The 20,642-nt window shown below is 38.5% G+C and overlaps 1 protein-coding gene across 1 annotated transcript in view; it reads right to left on the minus strand.

The window, feature by feature from the left end:
* LanA (laminin subunit alpha) overlaps window positions 1–20,642 on the minus strand; it is a 178,757-nt gene that overhangs the window by 55,265 nt on the left and 102,850 nt on the right. The window contains exons 20-24 of the mRNA XM_074186666.1: window positions 18,500–18,740; window positions 11,701–11,828; window positions 11,524–11,648; window positions 8,511–8,684; window positions 6,757–7,038 (exon numbers count right to left, since the gene is read on the minus strand). Of these exons, the coding sequence (XP_074042767.1) occupies window positions 6,757–7,038; window positions 8,511–8,684; window positions 11,524–11,648; window positions 11,701–11,828; window positions 18,500–18,740 (950 nt within the window). The remainder of the gene's footprint in view (window positions 1–6,756; window positions 7,039–8,510; window positions 8,685–11,523; window positions 11,649–11,700; window positions 11,829–18,499; window positions 18,741–20,642) is intronic.

Here is a 20,642-nt window from a genome sequence, read left to right on the forward strand (position 1 = left end):
CACCATTCGCGACGCGTACCCACTACCAATGGTGAGTGCTACATTAGACAAATTGCGAAATTCTCATTACTTCACCACCCTGGACATAAAATCGGCTTATTGGCAAATACCCCTGTCTGAGCAGTCAAAGCCTCTAACAGCGTTTGTGGTGCCCAACCGAGGATTGTATCAATTTCGCAGGATGCCAATGGGCCTCCATAATGCCCCAGCCACGTGGCAACGGTTCATAGACCGTGTAGTAGGGATAGACCTCGAACAATATGTCTTTGTCTATCTGGATGATGTTATCATCTGTACCCCTACTTTTGCGAAACACCTCGAGGTATTGCGAGAAGTACTAACCCGGCTCACGAGGGCGGGTCTCACACTTAATCGAGAAAAGTGCCACTTTTGCAAGTCGGAATTACGTTATCTTGGCTACGTAGTTGGAGCAGGGAGACTCATGGTTGATCCGTCTAAGGTAGAAGCTATTTTACAAATCACAGCACCCAAGTCCGTGAGCGACGTGAGGAGACTGATTGGTCTTGCGTCATGGTACCGACGATTCGTACCAAATTTCTCGTCACTCACAGCACCTTTGTGCAATTTATTGAGGAAGGTTCAGAAATTCGGGTGGGACTTAAATTGTGAGGAAGCCCTAGCATCTCTCAAGAACCATCTGATTTCTGCACCTATCTTAACCTGCCCGGATTTCGCAAAACCTTTCACGGTGCAAACAGACGTTTCAGATTTTGGACTCGGTGCTGTTCTCACCCAGCAAGATGATGATGGCGAGAAGGTGATCAGTTACCTTAGCCGTTCAAAGTCGAAGGCTGAAAGAAAGTATAGCACCACAGAAAAGGAATGCTTAGCTGTGTTGTTTGCCATCGAAAAATTCAGACCATATATTGAAGGTACGAAATTTGCAGTAGTTACCGATCACTACAGCCTTAAGTGGCTGAACCAAATCAAAGATCCCGTCGGCATAATCGCTAGGTGGGCGGTCAGACTCCAATAATACGATTTTGAAATAATTCACAGGAAGGGAAAGGAGCACGTAGTTACGGATGCTCTGTCCAGGTCGGTACCTTGTGTGGACGCAATGGAGTCTGATGGAACACTTAAAAATTCGAAAGACACTTGGTACAAGAATATGTGTACTCAGGTGACAAACAACCCAGAAAAATTTCCTCAATGGCGTTCCATACGGGAATAACTATATTTGGGTTATCTAAAGGAATAACTCGCCCACAGTATTGGGGATTTTTATTAAGTACCCGTTCTTTTGTCAAATTCCAATCTTCAAGCCACACAACAACTACGGTAAGAACTCACTTCCCGAAAATTCCCTAAAGGGTATATCCTTCTAAACCTTAACCTTATTTTAGGCCTTCTTATTACTACCTCAAGTCGATATTGTGAACTATATCCTGGTGTATCTCTCGCAAGGCAAGACCACTACACCCCTTATATCTCTGATTACGGTCTTCCGAGGAGCACGTTATCTGCATGGAAAAGATCATTGCCTGAGTGGACTGCGTACAGGGGTTGGATCGTGCTGCTGGAGACTATTCTCCCATATCCCATGCATGTAAGGTCTTTCCTGTTATGTATTACACCCTCCCGCACGACCTCGAATCAACATTGCGGCACAAATTGCGAATTCTAGAATAAACCAAGTATTTACCACACCTTAAGTTTAATCATAAGTTGCTTACATTTATATCTGTGAACCCAAAAGCATAGTTCTGGGCCATAAGCCTGTAATCACCACAAGCTTGGCGTGTTTGAAGAAACAATACACTTATCCTCCAAGTGGACTTATATTTACCCACCATCCCTCTCCGCTGAGTTTCAGCAGCCCATAATTTAGTTCCTAAGTAACAAAGTAACCCGTTTCAATCCACAACGGATGTTACATAATAAAAAAGTATACAAAAACCACAGCAATGTTTTTTTTAGATGGTATCCTTTAAAAAACTGTAAATAATTTCCGTGGCAATGTTAGTTTAAAACGCCTTGTCAACTCGTTTTGTATATTACAACATTAGTTGTCAGTATTTTAATTTTAGTTTAAAGTCCATTAACTTCAAGTCTGATAAATGGTTAGATAAACGGAAATGCATAAAATAACAGTTTTACAAATGATTGGTTACGGAGATAAAATCCAAATACAAAAGGAAGGAGCTCGCCTATTTCATGAGAAATTTACTAAGTTACCGTTCAAGAAACAACAAGCAAAATAGAGAAGCAATTTCGCGAGCTTGGTCATGTGGGGCGGATAAAAAAGCAGCTGCCAATGCAATGAGTGACGAACTCAAATTAGATGTGACGCTTGAGTTTGAGGAAAGCCCACATACATCGAGTAGACAGGCGTCCACTACAATCAGTGTTAGCCATACATCGATAGTAAACATATTGAAAGAAAATAAAATGCATCCCTATAAAATGATACCTACTCAGGAGATCATGGCAGAAATAACGTATTTTTGGGAGCAAATTATGAACATGTTGGATAACAATATCATCCAGTTGACCACTACTGGTCAACAGAAAATCCTCACTGGATGAGAGAAGAACACACGAAATATCCTCAAAAGGTTAATGTTTTGCAATACCTCGATACAACATTTCCCAATCGGTGGATAGGGAGGCGAGGATCGATTTAATGGCCAGCGCGATCACCTGACCTTCCATCATAAGATTTTTTTTATGGGGATATGTGAAGAGCAATGTGTACAAAACTAAATCTTCATATTTGAATGACTCAAAAAGAACGCTTGCGATTAGGTCAGTCACGCTCGATATGTTAAATAATGTTAAAAGACAGTTTTATTTGAGATTAGGACGTTGCCAAGACATTCGCGGTGAACATTTTGAACATCTACTTCGTTAACATCCATAGTTCTTTTTCATTTTGCATTATATTTTAGTTTTTGAGTGTATTTTATCGAATTTCGGTAACCTCATGATTTTAATTTATTTAATCTTAATTGTTGCAATAAACTTGAGAGCGATAACATTTTTGAATAGGGAATGAAGAGTTCTTTCAAACGATATATCACAAAACTATACTACCCATTTCAAAAATTGGGGGTTGTACCTGTCATTCGAAGGGGATTGAAGGTAGGGTGGCATTTTTACGTTGAAGAATACCAAATTATAATTTACAGTCGACGGGATTTTTTTAAATATGTACAGTAACCGAAATAATGAATTTATTCCATTTGGCTTTTACACACTGTATGATACATGTGGAAACATTTGTTTAGGAATAAACCTCTCAAACATCGACTTGATTTTCAAATTATAAATTTTCTCAACTCTCATGGCGCTCTTGGACTCTGGTATCATCCAAAACTTGGAAGTTTATAAACATTCATTGGATACGTTCTGAAATTTTGTGTCCAGGCTGAGCTACCTAAGCAATGCTTGTGTTGTAGTCATCAACCTGGATCACACTGATTATTTATACCGGGTGTCCCACATTTTATGTGACAGGCAATATCTGGTTTGTTGAAGGAGATACACAAAAATGTTTCATACAAAAGTTTTAGGAGTTCATGAGAGCTATATTTTGATATAATTTTTAAATATACAGGGTGTTTGGTGTAGGTGCTACAGACCAAAATTCCATTTTTTAAAATAGAACGCCCTGTATATCATTACATATTCAGATGCTACGTTAAATTCTGATATCATTTCATGTTTGGTTTTTGAAATTCGGTTACGGCGTTGTTGAGTTATTGCACTTTTCCTTAAATATAAAGTTTAAAAAAAACTTATTTACTCGTACACGAATCCAGTCTATATCTTTTATTAAATTGAACTAGACTACTACTGAATACAAACCATTATTCTCACCTCTACGATACGATATCGATATCAGTTGAATATAATATTGAAATTCTTGAGAATGTGACTAACTTGAGGGTGAATTGCTTTATATTGCACAATTTCATCAAGTAGCTTATGCTTGTTGATGCCATAGTAACAAATGTTGTTGAATTGTATCTTCTTGTCAGTTCGATTCAGTGATTCTTTGCAAAACAGTAACTGTGTTTTTTGTGCGAAAACTCCAGTATGCCTTTCGCGTTTAGTCCAAGTGATTGCATTGATATGTTATTAATTTTTGGGGAATGTCAGAGAAACTGCCGTCAAGCACAATGTCTATACCAAGAACGTTTTCCAGACAGACCCATTCCGTCACGAATGACTTTTTCGAGAGTTGTAGAAAAATTGCGAACTGGGTCATTTCCTTCTACTATAAAGCATCGTCATCATACGAGATCTGTTAGAACTGAAGATTTAGAGATCAATGTGTTGGCTTATATTATTATTCATCCACATGTTTCTATCCGTACTCTTGCAGAAGAAGTCGGTGTGAGTAAATCTAATGTACAGAGAATTCTGAAAGAAAATAAATACCACCCATTCAAAATTCAGTTGGTACAAGGTTTGAAACCCACGAACTTTGAACGACGACTTGAATTCATTGGTTGTATTCAGGTAATATTACATGAAAGTCCTAACATATTCAGTCAAATTTTGTGGAGCGATGAATCGCGATTCCACAATAATGGAGTTGTGAATCGACATAACAGTCACTATTGGTCTCAAGAAAATCCCCACTGGGTCCGCGAAAGTAATTTTCAAACTACTTGGGGTATTAATGTATGGTGTGGATTGTTCAATGGCCGCACCATAGGACCTTACTTTTTCAATGAAAATCTCAATGGATTGCGATATTTACATTTTCTAGAAAATGATTTGATCCAGTTGATGGAAGATATTCCCATAGCAGAACGACAAGGAATTTGGTGGCAACAAGATGGTGCTCCTCCTCACAATTCACAGGTTGTTACTGAATATCTGGATAGAATGTACCCAAATAGATGGATTGGTAATAAGGGTCCAATTCGGTGGCCGGCTCGTTCCCCAGATTTATCACCGCTTGATTTTTTCCTATGGGGTTATTTAAAAGATATTATTTTCACTACTCCCCCTTTGAATGTGGATGATTTGAAAATGAAAATTCGACTAGCGTGCAGTGATATTACGCCTGATATTATAAGAGCGACTTGTACGAGAGAAGTGATTCGACGTTTCGAAGCCTGTATAATATCTAATGGGCATCACTTTGAACAATTTTTATGACTTATTTCTAGGTACCTACCATTTTTATGAAATGATTTATCAAGTTATATTATTTAGATTGTTATTAATTAAAGATTTGTTTTCGAATACACCTCTTTCAATTTCGCAATTGTTTCATATTCAAAATGATTCCTGACTGAATTCCACAACTCAAAATTGAAACCATTACTTCGAACACCCAAAATTTTGACTAATTTTCATGTGATCTGATGCAGAGAGAATAATTGTATGAGATATTTTTAAAAATAATAGTCGTTCTCAAGACTTTACATTTTAAGCAATAACTCAACAACGCCGTAACCGAATTTCAAAAACCAAACATGAAATGATATCAGAATTTAACGTAGCATCTGAATATGTAATGATATTCAGGGCGTTCTATTTTAAAAAATGGAATTTTGGTCTGTAGCACCTATACCAAACACCCTGTATATTTAAAAATTATATCAAAATATAGCTCTCATGAACTCCTAAAACTTTTGTATGAAACATTTTTGTGTATCTTCTTCAACAAACCAGATATTGCCTGTCACATAAAATGTGGGACACCCGGTATAGTGAGTGGTGAGTAGAAAGAAGGAAAAAAACAAAGTTAAACCCATTTCGAGGGAGAGAGACTATGGTTACTTCTTGTATTTTGTATTTCTTATTATTGTTCGAGTTCGTATACGGTTTGCAGTTTGTAATAATTTTGGTTCACATATTTTTCAGTTTTGATTTCATTTTACGTTTATTAGGAATGACTCTGATTTCTATAGGGACTAGGTTTACCAATTTTGGACCAAAGTATGATATAAATTTGTGTGTGTGTGTGTGTGTTAGTCTACAGAGTTTATATAGTCTACCCAGATTTAGTACGTGTGTTGTAAGTATGACTTATCTGAGAGATGAAGGTATTTTACATCCATATTAAGCATTGATAGGTATAGAGTTTTCTTACATCAAATAAGCCAGTTTCTTTGTAAATATATTTTGAATCCCTTCTATTTTTCTTAAAAATGATTTCTAATATGATATTTTGCATGACCTCTAGAACGTGTAATAATGTTTTATTGAGACCACCCCATATAATGATACAGTACCTCGATAAAGATTCAGCGAGGGAGTTGTAAATCGTAAGTAAAAGCTTTTTATTATTCAGATTTCTGAGTTGATAGAATTGATAAACTAACTTATTGAGTCTCTTAACTGTGTTGTCAATGTGTTCTTCCCATCGCAGGTGTTGGTCCACATATAGGACATCCAAATACTTCATGTTGTCAACTTTTTTGATTATTTTACATGAATACTGCGTTGGGGTTCGGCATAGATACATAGATGAACAGTGAGAGTGTTATTTAAGAGTTGGTCTTTTTTTGTTGCGCTGAATGCAATGAACTTAGTTTTTCCCACATTCAAACTCAGGAGGCTCATATTCAACAAAGACAGTACATATTTGAGCCCTGTTTCAGCTTTCTCATATACTTCATTCTAGGAATCGCTTTCAAATAAAAGTGCTGTATCGTCTGCGTAAGATATTATTGTATTGTAAGATAGTATTGGAATATTAAGTATCTAGTATCCAACTCAAATACAGTCTTTCAATCAATCTTATAGTGCATCATAGAATTTATTACTCACAAATACATCCTTCAGAAGTATAGTTCCAGTATCCACCAGCGCATCTGTCGCAAGATCTTTCAGTAACACCAGGCATACATTTACATTGTCCTGTTATGTCGTCGCAAGTATTGCTCTCCGAAGCTTCTCCACAATCGCATGGAACACATCCTTGTCCTGTCTGGAAGCCAAAGTGTTCTTCCTCACAACGGTCACATCTCTCACCGATAACGTTCGGTTTGCATACACATTTTCCAGTGAAACTGTCACAATGATCGGTTCCAAGTTTGTCGCAACTACAAGCTATAAAGGATAATATTTATAATAATGATAATAGAGTTTATTTGTCAAATTATACATAAAACTATGATTACAACGTATTAGAAAGGCAAATGAACAAATACAACCCTATAAGGAAAATAACTTGTGTTGTGTGAATAAATTGTTGTTTGCACATCAATATATGATGTTTAAAAATTCATCACATCATTATAGAATTACCTGTGTGTTTCAATAAATCACTTTTTACCTGTGGATTGGGCTATCTATCGGGCGCGTCCCCAGGTGGTGGATAGGGGAACACCCAGGGGACTGGAGGCCCTGCCCGGGAAGCCCTGGCTCTGCCAGAGGTGACCATTTGTTCCCTTGCTACTCGTGGGAACATACATGAATGAAAAAAACACAAAAACGGAAAAAACAAAAACAAAAACCAGTCCCGAGGCTGGACAGTAGTGCTCACCTCAATCTAAGGCTGTGGCTGCGGGTGAACAGAAATGTCCACCCCAATCTACCTCTGGGAATGAGGCTGGACATAGCAGATCACCTCATGATGTAATACAAAGGCCAAAACGTACGCGCATTTGCGGCGCCCAGGCCAAAAGGAGAAAGAGAGCGAAGGAGGCAGGAGTGACAGCAACTATAAGTGCACCCTCCTCCTCCCCCACTCCACCTCCAACAGCAAGGGCACATCCTGCGGCGGGCGCCAAGAGCTCCACTTTGAATAAAGGCTGCACCTGCAGGAAAGCTCCCTCACTTGTGCACCCTCACGGAGGAAACCCCAAGAATGTTGAAGAAGCCGCGCAACGACAGTAATGTCGCTGCACCTTCCGTGGCGGAGGCCACCGTGAGACACCTCAAGGTTGCCGAAGAGAGTGTGTGTTCGGCGAGTCTTGGCCTACACTTGCCAATATTAAGGAGATGTCTTCTAGTGACCTGTCCACGTTCCTGGAAAGGACAGGATGGACGATGACCTTGGGAGACAACTTCTCGGGAAGATGTACAATGGGTCACATGTGACCTAAGTGTTGTAGGTCTACACTCATCCTCCCTACTCTACAGATACAGAATCTCTAGTTTCATTAATGGATATCAGGAACGAATGTCATTTGTTAAATCTGTTAAAATCTGTTAGAATATGTTAAAATCTGTTTTTCCGTTAACCAGCTGTCGTCCCCCTATAAACGACAACTCTCAAAAGTCGAAACTTGTGCAAGCTAAGGACTAACGAGGTCCTTCCTTTCAACGTGTGATCCCTCACACGGAAATGAGGATATCATCTGATTGGCAATCATCATTGCCAATCAGATGCTTCTGAGTAGGAAATTGACTTTCCTACTTAGCTTTTGCCATACATTTTTGGTGGAGATTTTTTTAATATACTCACTCATTTTAAGAGATACACTGATTGTGACTATGATGAAATAGTATATGGTCGTTGTGAAGTGTTTCCTAGCTAGCAGTATTTTCTAAAAAAAATATAAGAATGATGTACTTACTTTGACAATCTTTCATATTAATAGCATCTCCAAAATATCCTGGAGCACAAAGAGCGCACGCCTCTCCAAAAGTATTGTTTAAACATCTCAAGCAATCTCCAGTTACTGTGTCACAGGAACTAGGATCATCTGGATTTATGTTTCCAGAGCATTTACAAGGCTTACAATAGTCCCCTGAAAAAAAATGAGTAAATATAAGCTCGAAGGATAACTATTGTCAATACATATGAAACAGGTTACACAAACATTCATGCACTTTCTTTCCCTTGAATAATAATACCCGCAGCTACTAAAGTTAGACACTCCATCCCTAGCGCAGTTCGAATCTTTAAACAAAGAGCTTCGACAGCCTGAGCTCAGTGAACTGCGCAACCCGATAACCCCGGATAACGTTAGAAGAGCCCTTGTGGGTTCCAAGAACTTTGCTGCTCCAGGCCCAGATGGGCTGAACACTTATTGGTGGAAAAAACTAACAAGCGCTCACCGCCATCTGGCCAAAGTTTTCAACTCATGGCTGGACGGGCAGCAGCCGATTCCGGATTGGTTTGTCGAGGGGCGGACCGTTCTCATCCCCAAAAGCGGAGATTTGTCAATTCCTAAGAATTTCAGACTGATAACATGCTTGAATTCCTGTTATAAGTTGTTAACAAGCATCTTATACACACGAATACTCACCACAGTTGACCGAGTGTTCGAACGGATATATGAGGAGAGAGGGTCGAAGAGAGGAGTCGGTGGATGTAAAGAGAACCTGCTCATCGATAGATGTGTAAGGCAGGACTCGATACAATATAAGCGTAACATCTCTATGGCCTGGATCGATTACTGTAAGGCATTTGATACAATATCGCATGAGCTCATCTTGAATTTGCTCAGATGCCTTGCGGTACCCGACAAAATAGTGAGATGCATTGAAAAACTGATACCACTTTGGCGAACTCGCTTCACCATAGTAACTGGTCAAGCAAGGCTCCAAACAGGGTGGGTCACTTTCAGAAGGCGTGTATTTCAGGTTGAATCCCTAAGTCCCCTTCTCTTCTGCATCTCACTATTGCCATTATCCGTTGCGCTCAAAAATACTCGAGAGTATAACTGTGGCACCCCCGAAAACTGGAAGCACAATGTCACCCATTTGTTTTATATGGATGATCTTAAACTTTATGCCTCTGGAGAGAAGGATCTCCATCAGTCCTTGAGGGTGGTGGAAGATTACACGCATGCTATCGGTATGAAATTTGGGATAGACAATCTTACTCTACTCGTTTGGAGAAGTGAAGTGGACTCGGGAGGAGCTGTATCAACTCGACATAAAGACCCGAAAAATGATGCATCTCTATAGAAGTTTGCATCCCAAATCGTCCGTTACATGGTTGTACTTCCCCCAACAACAGGGAGGCCGTGGACTTTTGAGTTTGGAGTCTCTATATGACAGAATGGCACTGGATATAGCCTGTAAAGTCGTCAGGAGTTCGGATCCTCTACTCTGCATGGTCCGTGACCATAACAGAGTAGGAATTGGAGCATTTCTCTTTAGGGCAGCTGCCCGAGCAAGTGACCAACTTGGTTTAGTTTTCGACACTGAACGAGGTGATCACAACTCTGTCACCGAGTTGGAACTCGTTCAGCAGAAAGCTCAGATAAACGCCACAGAGGTCACCTCACTTCTGCGGAAATACAAGGATAAGCCAATGCATGTGGTCTTCTTCAATAACATTGGATACCTTGGCTTATCAAAGCGCCTGACTTTTGCTTTCCTACGATCGAGTGGGCTGAAGTCGGAAACTGAGGGGTTCATCATGGCTTGCCAGGATGGTGTCTTCAACACCTTAGTCTACCGCAGATGCGTGATGGGTATAGAAGTTCCTAACACAAGGTACAGGGCTTGCCGCGAGGCGCCCGAGACTCTAATGCATGTCAAGTATATGCGGTCTCGGCCGATATATGCTATATTACCATCTACGGCACTCTTATGGTATTGATGAGATATCGATGTTGCCCTACGCTCTGGGGGATATTGAATCCGTTGTGGGGAACGAGAAGTGCCCAATTTATTGGAACTATTCGTTCCCCACCCTACGGCTTATGCAAGCTAATAATCCTGATGTAGTCCTTCTCGACCACCAGAGCAAGACGATATTTTTCGTGGAGTTTTTAGCTCCTGGCGAGACAAATATCGTCTGAAAATAGGAGGAAAAACGGATAAAATATAGAGATTTTCTCTTCGAACTCCGCAGACTCTTTTCAGACCATTCTGTCAAGATGATTGTTCTGATTTTATTAGAGTCTTTGGTGGAATGATGCGCTCTGTACTCTCGAATATTAAAATCATAACGGCCTGTTGCACTGAGGCAGAAATATTAGCCGGACAGATGCAGAAGCCTGCCATTCTTGGCTCACTGCGCTTGCTCAGGGTACATGCCTCTTGGACCCAATGATCACTTACCCCACGGTGTGTGGAGTGGTCGTTCTTATCACAATAGGCTTTGACTTTGATGTTTCCAAATTTGACTTTCAATTTCTTACACTCAATGACATTTTGTTATTGTACAAGTCATTGAATTTTTGGCAAAAAATGGCTTTCACGAATGAAGAAAAAACAGATATGATACAAATTTATTACAAATACGATAGAAACAGTGTTAGGACATCGGAAATGTATTTAACTTGTATCCCGAAAAACGATAACCACATCGAACTATGTTCAAGTTATTGGATCAAAATATCACCGAGCTTGGTTCATTTGAAAAGTCGAGAAAAAAATACGGAGACACAATTAATAATCGATAAATGAGGTGTGTATGAGGTAAATTAGACATTGTTTCCTTTTCAATAAAAATAGAACTTCAAACAAATAACAATAATCAACTAACATGTAATAAATTACAGCAAATGCAGTGACATAGAAAAATATATCTTCATTTTTCTGGTGGTATAACTTATATCGTGTAACTTTGTAAAATATTCATTATTCAAGTCCTAAACGATTAGTAGCCTTGTAATAATTGAAAGTTACCTGCTTGTTCTGGGCGACCATAAAAACCAGGTGCACAAGAATGACATCTTGCCCCTAGATAACCTTCAATACAATCACAGCTGATCTCTTCTCCATCTGCAGTCACATCACAGGAAGTCGCAAAACTGTTGAAAATTATGACAAATGAAAATGAAAAAAAAATTGAATTCTACGTACTTGTTACTTGAAATTGGCAGAGGACAGGCGCAAATTAAACAATCCATGGGAGTACCAGCCAAGGCATTGCCATGATAACCAATATCGCAGAGTTCGCAGTGATCGCCCCTGGTGTTGTGAGTGCAGTTCTGGTGGAAAATAGATTGAATTAGTTATTTACTCGATTTGTATATTTTATTTACCGTATTTTTTAATTGTTATTGAAATTATAACTGATAAAAAATATCAATTGAAAAAATGTATATTATTTTACATTTGATATTAACTGATAATGGCTAATTTGTTGAACAAATTCTATAACATCTATATCCTGAATTGAGAAAAAGTTGAAAAATCTATATTAATTGTTATTGAAATGTTGGGATTTTCAGATGGAAAGTTGAAAAAAAATCATAACATTGATGCCGTGGCTGTTAAATTAATCAAGACCGTTGACGGTCTATTAAATTTCATAAAGTATTCATATGAAATGAGAAATTAGTTTATAATAATGGAGTGACAACTATTTCAATGTAGGTTGAATATTTTGTTAAGGGTCTGACAATCGTAGCATCCGATACAAATACAATACTGCCAATTTCATGGAGTTAAACGTCACAACATTAATCAGTTCCATTAGTTCGGACTTTCATTGTCTAATATGATATAAAATGATCAAAAATTCCTGAAAATGAAAGGATTTTAAGTCAAATAGCTTCATGACGTTTCAATTGTTAGTATCCACAATCGTCTTCGGAATAATGACTGGACTTATCCTCTGAAAGATGACTATTTATAAGTCATTCGAGTGCTTTCACCTATCCCCTCTTCCCGCTTCCCGCTTCACCGGTTTAGCGAGAGTAGGCCGTTTTCCGCTTGATTATGGATTTCCATATGTTGCGTATATCTACGATAGCTTGGCTGAATGCGTTGACAACAGATATGCGGCTTCTTTGAATTTTTTACTAAACCAGTGTTCCTCCATGTGGATGATCTCTGCTTGGGACCACTTGATATTATGTTGATGAGTCCACACATGCTCTGCTATTCCCGATTTGCTGGTTTCTTCTTCCTGTGTGTGTTTCTTTTTGTGCCCAGCAATGCGGGCTTTCAATGGCCTCTTAGTTTCACCGATGTATGATTCTCCGTACTCGCAGGGTATTCGGTAAATGCAATTCTTGGAATCGCAGTCCGCGTTTGGTGGCCTGGTTTTTATGAGGCTGTTACGGATAGTTTTTCCGGATCTGAAGCAGGTTCTGATGTTAAACTTGGACCCAATTCTTCTTATCCTTTTCGACAATCCCCTGAATGTAGGGAAGTGCAAGTACTAGTTGTGATGACTTTTCTTCCTTGTGAGGCTCTTGCTGTCTCTCAGCCAAAGTCTGTTCCACCATCAATTTGGAGTAACCATTCCGTTGAAAATAATTTTTGATGATGCCTATTTTTTTCTAGAGACCTTCTTTCGTATAACATAGCCAGAAAGCATGGACGACTAGATTCTTGATTCATCTTTTATTCGATTGATGGTGGTTGGATTCGTAATTCAGATATTGCCCCTTTTGAGTGGCTTGGTATATAGATGTTTCCCACTTATAGTGTCGGTCCTCTTCACCAATACGTCAGGAAGGTGTCTAGTTCTGTATTCCCATGGTTCCATATTATGAAGGTGTCGTCAACGTATGTCAATCAGACTAGGAACTTCTTGTGGGCTTCTTCAATGGCCAGAGTTTGAAACCATAACTATAACTAGTGAAAATAGCGATCCCTAATCATGCGTAAAGATTTCGTCCTTTATTTGGAAATAGCAGTTTCGTACACAGCATCATATTAGACAATGAAAGTCCGAACTAATGAAATTCACTATGAAACATAGTCAACCACCTTTAAACAAATAATCAAATTTCCGAATAAAAACAAACAAAATAATATCAACAACCAACTATACAAATGATTTGAAAACCAGAGCCCAAATACAACGCATTTGTGAATGAACACCGGAGAGAGGTGTCTCGACCAGAGTAGATGAACAACACCGGTTCTGTGACACCGGAAATTTAACAGAAGCAATGAAGTACTTTCGTATAACGCTTTCGCGTTTCGTATAACGCTTTCGCGTAACGTTTTTTCGCGTGATGCTTTTCTTGTGGCGCTTTCGTGACGCGGTTGGTTTTTCGTGATTTTTCGTACGTAACCGTCACATACTTGACCAACTGCGCTTAGCAAACGGTCGAACACGCACGAAAAACAGTCGATACTTGACCAACTGCGTCACGAAAACGCTACACGAAAAGCGTTACGCAAAAAAAACGTTACGCGAAAGCGTTATACGAAAAGCGTTACGCGAAAAACCGTTACGCGAAAGCGTTATACGAAAGTACTTCATTGCTTCTGTTGGTTGAATTTCCGGTGTCACAGAATCGGTGTTGTTCATCTACTGACCAGTTATACGTCTCATCAGGAAAAGTCTGAGTAAATAAGGTCGACGACATTTACTCCTATGAAGAGTACATTTTTGAGATCGACAGATAACAATTATCGGATATCAAAGGTAAACGATGACCATGGCGAGTTGAAAGAGCGCTATTTGTCTGGTATTGAATCGTAAATGCGTTGCGTTTGGGCTCCGGTTTCCAAATGGTTATGATGCAGTGAAAGCTGAAATAAAAGACATAAAACAAATCCCTTTGGCGGTCTTTGATATCCCAGAATTGAGTCCTCTCGATCCCTTAGATAGCATTTTTGTAAGGGGAGATGTCGAGCTCACGTATATAAATGAAATTGGTTAAAAATATTTGCCAATAATATTGTCCAGGAACACTATAATGTATTCACGTGGCAGGTCAGAAAGATGTAAATGATAATAAGCTGTTACTTTGAGGTTTTTAACGAGCTGAACAAAAGTATTTTGGAAAAATTCAAAATATTTATTGAATGATAATTAATAAAAAACTCTTTCTTTCGGTTTGTGATTGACAGAAATGACTGTGTTCGATCTAGCATTTCAACATAGTGTTTCATTTGTAAAATTAATTTTTTGTTCCTTTCTTTAGAATTTTTTATGCTTCATATATTAACAGAAAAGTACAGTGACGGCAGTATGAGTTCTTTGGGTGGAATAACAATAAAATATCCTTAGTCGTTCTAGGAATTGCACATTACAAGGCAAGACTTCGTCAATTATTTTTACTGATACATTTTTAATGAACATAATCGATATCGTTGAGATGTACTAATTCAATTTTTCTATGGACCTTTTTTTACAGAACACATACTACAGTACTTGCGAAAGTCCTATACAACTGAACGTTATTTCACCAGGAGGAGAAACCTTTTCAAGCTGCTATCTTTCGAGTCGTGTGAAACTGGAAAATACGAAGAAACGGATGCTGCTCTTCCTGTTAGGGCTGCCCCTAAAGCATTCGTTTTTCGCTGCTTTGTCATGGCACTCATAGTTCCATTTTCTATAAAGAAACGTCGTAGTCCACTTCACAAAACTTATACTCGGAATCCAAAATTCCTTTTTCCGGAAGGTCGTCATTTTTAATGTTTTTTGATTTTTGTAGTTTTTCCTCATTATGGTTTTCCAGTTAGAGAAAATCCGAAGTCGAAGAATTTGTGGTGAAACTTGGGGTTTAGGTGCCAAACAAATCCATTGGATTTATGTGTTGATTGTCAGCCGAATGATCACTTATGGAGCAATTGCCTGGTGGCCGAAGGCGAAGCTCTCTGGCTCACAGAGACATGCTTGTCTGGCTATCAGTGGTGCCATCAGTACCACACCGACCATGGAGATCCTTCTAGATCTACCTCTACATTTTTCAGGAAAGAGAGGCTAAATGGACTGCATACAGACTTGTGCACATTGCCAATAGCACAAACAATTTAATGCAGAGTGCAGTAGACTGCTGGTTTACACTGAAAGTCACAGCATTCTGGGAATGACCTCTGACTTTATGCCTCCAACTGTCAACTATGAACTCCCTTATAAAGTACTGTTCCCGAGTAGAGAGGACTGGATCCTCCGGGAGATCCAGTCCTCTCTATTAAGAGCAGATAGTTGTTGGTTCACAGATGGATCAAAAATACCTTCAGGTTCTGGTGCAGGTGTTTTCAGTCGCAGACCCAGGACAGAGATATCAACTGCCTAGAAACCCATGCAACTGTATTGTGTGGAGAGACTGGAAGAATCCAATCTCATACATAAGTCAATAAAAATATTCTCCGACAGTCAAGCGGCGTTGGAAGCTCTTGGCTCCTTCCGAGCAACGTCTACATTGGTAACAAATTGCCAAAAACGACTCTTCTCGAAAAAATCTTCATCGTACCAAAGCTTTAGGCTCTGTCAAATAAACATTGAACACCTGGATGGCAAGAAGATTTATGGACTTCTGGCAGAATCTTCCAGGATTGGCTCACTCCAAGGCATTTATTCACCCTTCGAAGGTTGATACCAAACAGTTATTGGACTACATTAGGGATGAACTACGATGTCTAACAGGCTTTTTCACATGTCACTGTCATTTGAATCATCATATGTAGGAGACTCGGACTGTCGAAAGACAGTGTGTGTCGTCTCTGTTTGGAAAATGATGAAACAGCAAAGCACATACTTTGTGCCTGTCCCGCTGGGGATCTGGTTTCCAGAGTTTAGCAGAGCCGTACTATTAGCATCTAACCTGATACTACTCACCATACAAACTAATCGGCTTCGTTAAGAAGCTGGGTTTATTTGGTCGAGTGTGAATAGGTGTGAGCCACAATAAACCCTTGCGGGTTGTGGTGGAGGGTCGATTAGACCCACTCACTTTTGACCTAACCTAACCTAGAGAAAATCCCCGCGGCAATTTCTTCTCTCCAAGGGCTAGTGAGATCTAATAATCTAGTCTCCAATGTCTCGATACGGCAAATATGTATTGAAAACCTCTTCTCTAGATATCATATCTGTTTCAAATACTTCCCCTTTTCACCACTAGATATATTTTTTTAAAGCACGCATGTGCGACCCCGTCATTCAGGGCATGGTAACCCCCCATGTTTAATGTTTATTGTTGGTGTAAATTTCATTAATGGAACTCGAGACATTGATACGGTGAATAAGTTTCCAGGAGCATTTGAATTGGCAAAGCTGGCAATCAGTTTTGCTGATTCTTGAGAGTTCTCAATTGTATCTGGTAGATATTGTACTTAAACTGTAAGCCTGCAATTACCGTTTTAACCGGTTATGTCAACAGGTATATATATTCAATAGAATTTCCAGGAAGATTTTACGTATTCAAAATAAATATGGCCAACATAGGAAAATCGGGTTTGTTTGAAGGTGATTGACAATGTTTCATGATGAATTTCACTAGTTCGGACTTCCATTGTCTACTATATAAAATGATTTGAAATCCCTGAAACAATCCCTCAAAAATGATCTTCAACGGAATGGCTACTCCAAAGCGATGGTAGAAAAGACTTTGGCTAGAAGACAGCAGGAGCCTCGCAAGGAAGAGAAGCCGTCACAACCAGTGCTTGCACTTCCCTACATCAGAGGATCATCGAAAAGGATAAGAAGAATTGGGTCCAAGTAGAACATCAGAACCTGCTTCAGATCCGGATACTTTATCCGTAGCAGTCTCACGAAAACCAGGCCACCAAACGTGGACTGCGATTCTAAGAATTGCATTTACCGGATACCCTGTGAGTGCGGAAAATCCTTTATTGGTGAAACTAAGAGGCCATTGAATGTTCGCATTGCCGAGCACAAGAAACACACACAGCGAGGGGAAACCAGCAAATCAGGAATAGCAGACCATGTTTGGACCCATCAACACAACATCGAGTGGTTCCAAGCTGAGATCTTGCACAGAGAGGAACATTGGTTTAGGAGAAAATTCAAGGAAGCCGCTTACATGTTGTCCAACAACGTATTCAGCCAAGCCAGCGTAGAAATACGCAACATATGGAAACCCATCATCAAGCGAAAAATAGCCAACTCCCGCCAAAACGGTCATCTCCCACGGAACCAGTGAAGCGGAAAATGGAAAGCGGGGATAAGTGAAAGTACTCGAACGACCTATAAATAGTCATCTCTCGGAGGAATCAGTCCAGTCATCACCCGAAGACGATTGTAGATACTAACAATCGAAACGTCGTGAACTAACGTGACTTGGAATCTCTTCACTTTTTATTTTCTTTCTTTTTTCATTTCTTCATTTTTATTTATTCAATTGTTCTATTTTTACTTGTATTTTATTTCACTATTATTTCATTTCAGGTTTATTTTGGTTAATATACATATTATTTTCAGCTATCTCATTTTTAATTCTTCTTTTTTAGTTTCAGGGATTTCAAATCATTTTATATAGTAGACAATGGAAGTCCGAACTAGTGAAAATAAAATCGGGTTTATTAGGGTTCATGAGCATTCGAAAACCATTTGAAAATACAGCTCGTTTAGTTCTATTTAGAATCATATTTCCATATAACTTGTATTGTAACTATTTGTTTAAAATGGTCTGTCACGAAAGTTAATGTGACAAACCAAATTCTACGGGATTGAAGCAGCGGGCAACAAATATTTTTTTTATAAAACAGAAGGAGAGAGATATTCTGTAAATGATAGAAAATTTCTTAAATGATTTGGAAATATTATATAATTTTTCATTTACGTGTTTGAGGTAGTACTATTGATTCAATGCCTAACTGAATGATTTTTTCTCTTGATTTATTCTATCAGGGCAAACAGGGATATCAGGGTTATCGAAATATAAATTCGTTATGATTGCAGAAGCACTAGCAAGCTGAAATTCATAAAATGAACACTTTTTTTACTTACTAAACAAACTCCCGTATCGACATCACACTCATTGGAATGTCCATGGCATTCACAGGGCACACAAAAACCTCCGTGTGGTCCAGACTTGATTCTGTAATAACCTACAGCACATTCTTCACATGACAATCCCTGATAATTTGGAGGGCACAAGCAATGTTCTACTGATAATGCCAAGGGACTGTTCTCGTATTGATTTTCAGTTTCAGGTTCATAAGCTTCATCTAAGATAATATTGGACAATCTGAAAACAACAAACATATAATTCATATATGTGCTAGAGAAACTATTATACCGATATAATGAAGTGTGTGGAGACCAGCACACACGCCGAATGAAACATAGACTTGCATTCATTCATTCTATATACACATACTGTATAGTCGAAGTGAATGGTATTGTGCACACTTAAAGTTGCCGGCACTCTCAAAGGCCAAAAAACCAATACAAAGAAATTAGCGGGCTGCGAAATAGTCCATGTGGATTGAAGAATTGCCGGTTTGTATTGGATAATTTTCACTAACCGAGTTTTATGATTGGCTGAAGGGTCAAGTTACGGTGACGAATAGAAATCGGGAATGCAGTAATGGTTATCGCTGTCGTGTTCAGTTCAAGAACTGATCACGATTTGAGTGTTGAAATTCGATATTGGCGCAGTTATAATTGCTTAAACTTTTTGTTATTTGTTTAAAATGTGGCGTCTTTGGACAAGTACTATTAGTAATAACGAGTGTGACAACAATGCACCATTGCTATTGTGATAACAATAGCGATGGTGAACAATGCGAAAAAGAGATACCAGTGAATAAGATTCGGATGCATTTGAATATTGAAGCACAGAGAGTATGTTTCAATGTATGTAAGAATCTACATTTCAAGTTTGGTTTCGAAGGAAACAAACTATTACAAACAACATCAGATTTGACCGAAATTCCTTTCTTAACTGTATCTAAAATAGTCAAAAACAAACCTTATGAAAGCAAGACGCGATGTGATACAGGATTATCAAAACCTGTAGATGTTCATCTAATAAAATAATTGAAAAAAATAATACAAGACTGTTACAAAAGCAATGAGATTCCTACAACTGAAATCATATGGAAGAAATTGAATACATTTGGCCATAATGTTAGCTGCTGTAACAAAACTCTTCAGAATTGGATAAAGAAACTGGGATTTAGATTTAAAATGATAAACAAACGTCAAGTAGTTATGGAAAGCAGAAGAATAGTGGAATTGCGTAACAAATACTTAGAACAAATAACTAAATATAGACAAGAACAACGGCAAAATTTATATTAGGATTGATTTTGGTATGACACTGACGACACAGTTACGAAAGGTTGGACAGATGGTTCGAGAATGTGTACGCCTAACATGCCTGCAAACAAAGGATCGCGACTAATCATTGTGCATTGCAAAGGAAATGAAGGATGGGTTCCGAATTCTTCGAAATTATGTATTGACTATTGTAAGAACATGGAAGCTAATATTTTTGAGGAATGGTTTGAAAACACATTGATCCCAAAAAACTTCTTCAAGCTTCAATAGCTATTGTATAGCGAAACACGTGTCGCGGTTTTTGTAAAACCCTTATAGTGAAAATCATAGAATAAACTCTATTGATTAGCTTTTTTAAACATTTGTAAAATTGGCAATTCCAATGTGTTTATAAGACTCTGTCTTTAAACGATCAGAACCACCTGCTCAAAGGCAGGTGGTTCTTTGTCAGTGAAATTTAATTTGAAATTTAATTTGAAACCTTATACAGTGTAACCAAGATACTGCCTATTCAAGATGTTCTAAAAATCGAGCAAGGTAAATTTGCATACAAGGTTATACATAAACAAGTCAAATGTAATATCAACTTCACTTTCGTTAATCAGCTCCACGAATATAATACTCGTACCCATATAATGTCTTTTTAGAACTTTTACGTTCTAATATTGGCTTAAATAATCTCATTACACTATGCATGAAAATTTATAATTCTCTTTCCAATGAAATAACAGATAGCCCTAATTTCAGTATCTTTAAAAAAAATAAAGAGTTTTTATACTAGCATACTCAACAAAGGAACGGCTTGAATTTATTTAATTCTTTGTATTAATTACTATTAAGTTTTTTATTTCATTCACATTTGTTT

Source organism: Leptinotarsa decemlineata, unplaced genomic scaffold, assembly GCF_025532065.1.
Source record: "Leptinotarsa decemlineata unplaced genomic scaffold, Ldec_3_MD MMD2_P_RNA_scaffold_4, whole genome shotgun sequence".
Classification (NCBI taxonomy): Eukaryota; Metazoa; Arthropoda; class Insecta; order Coleoptera; family Chrysomelidae; genus Leptinotarsa; species Leptinotarsa decemlineata.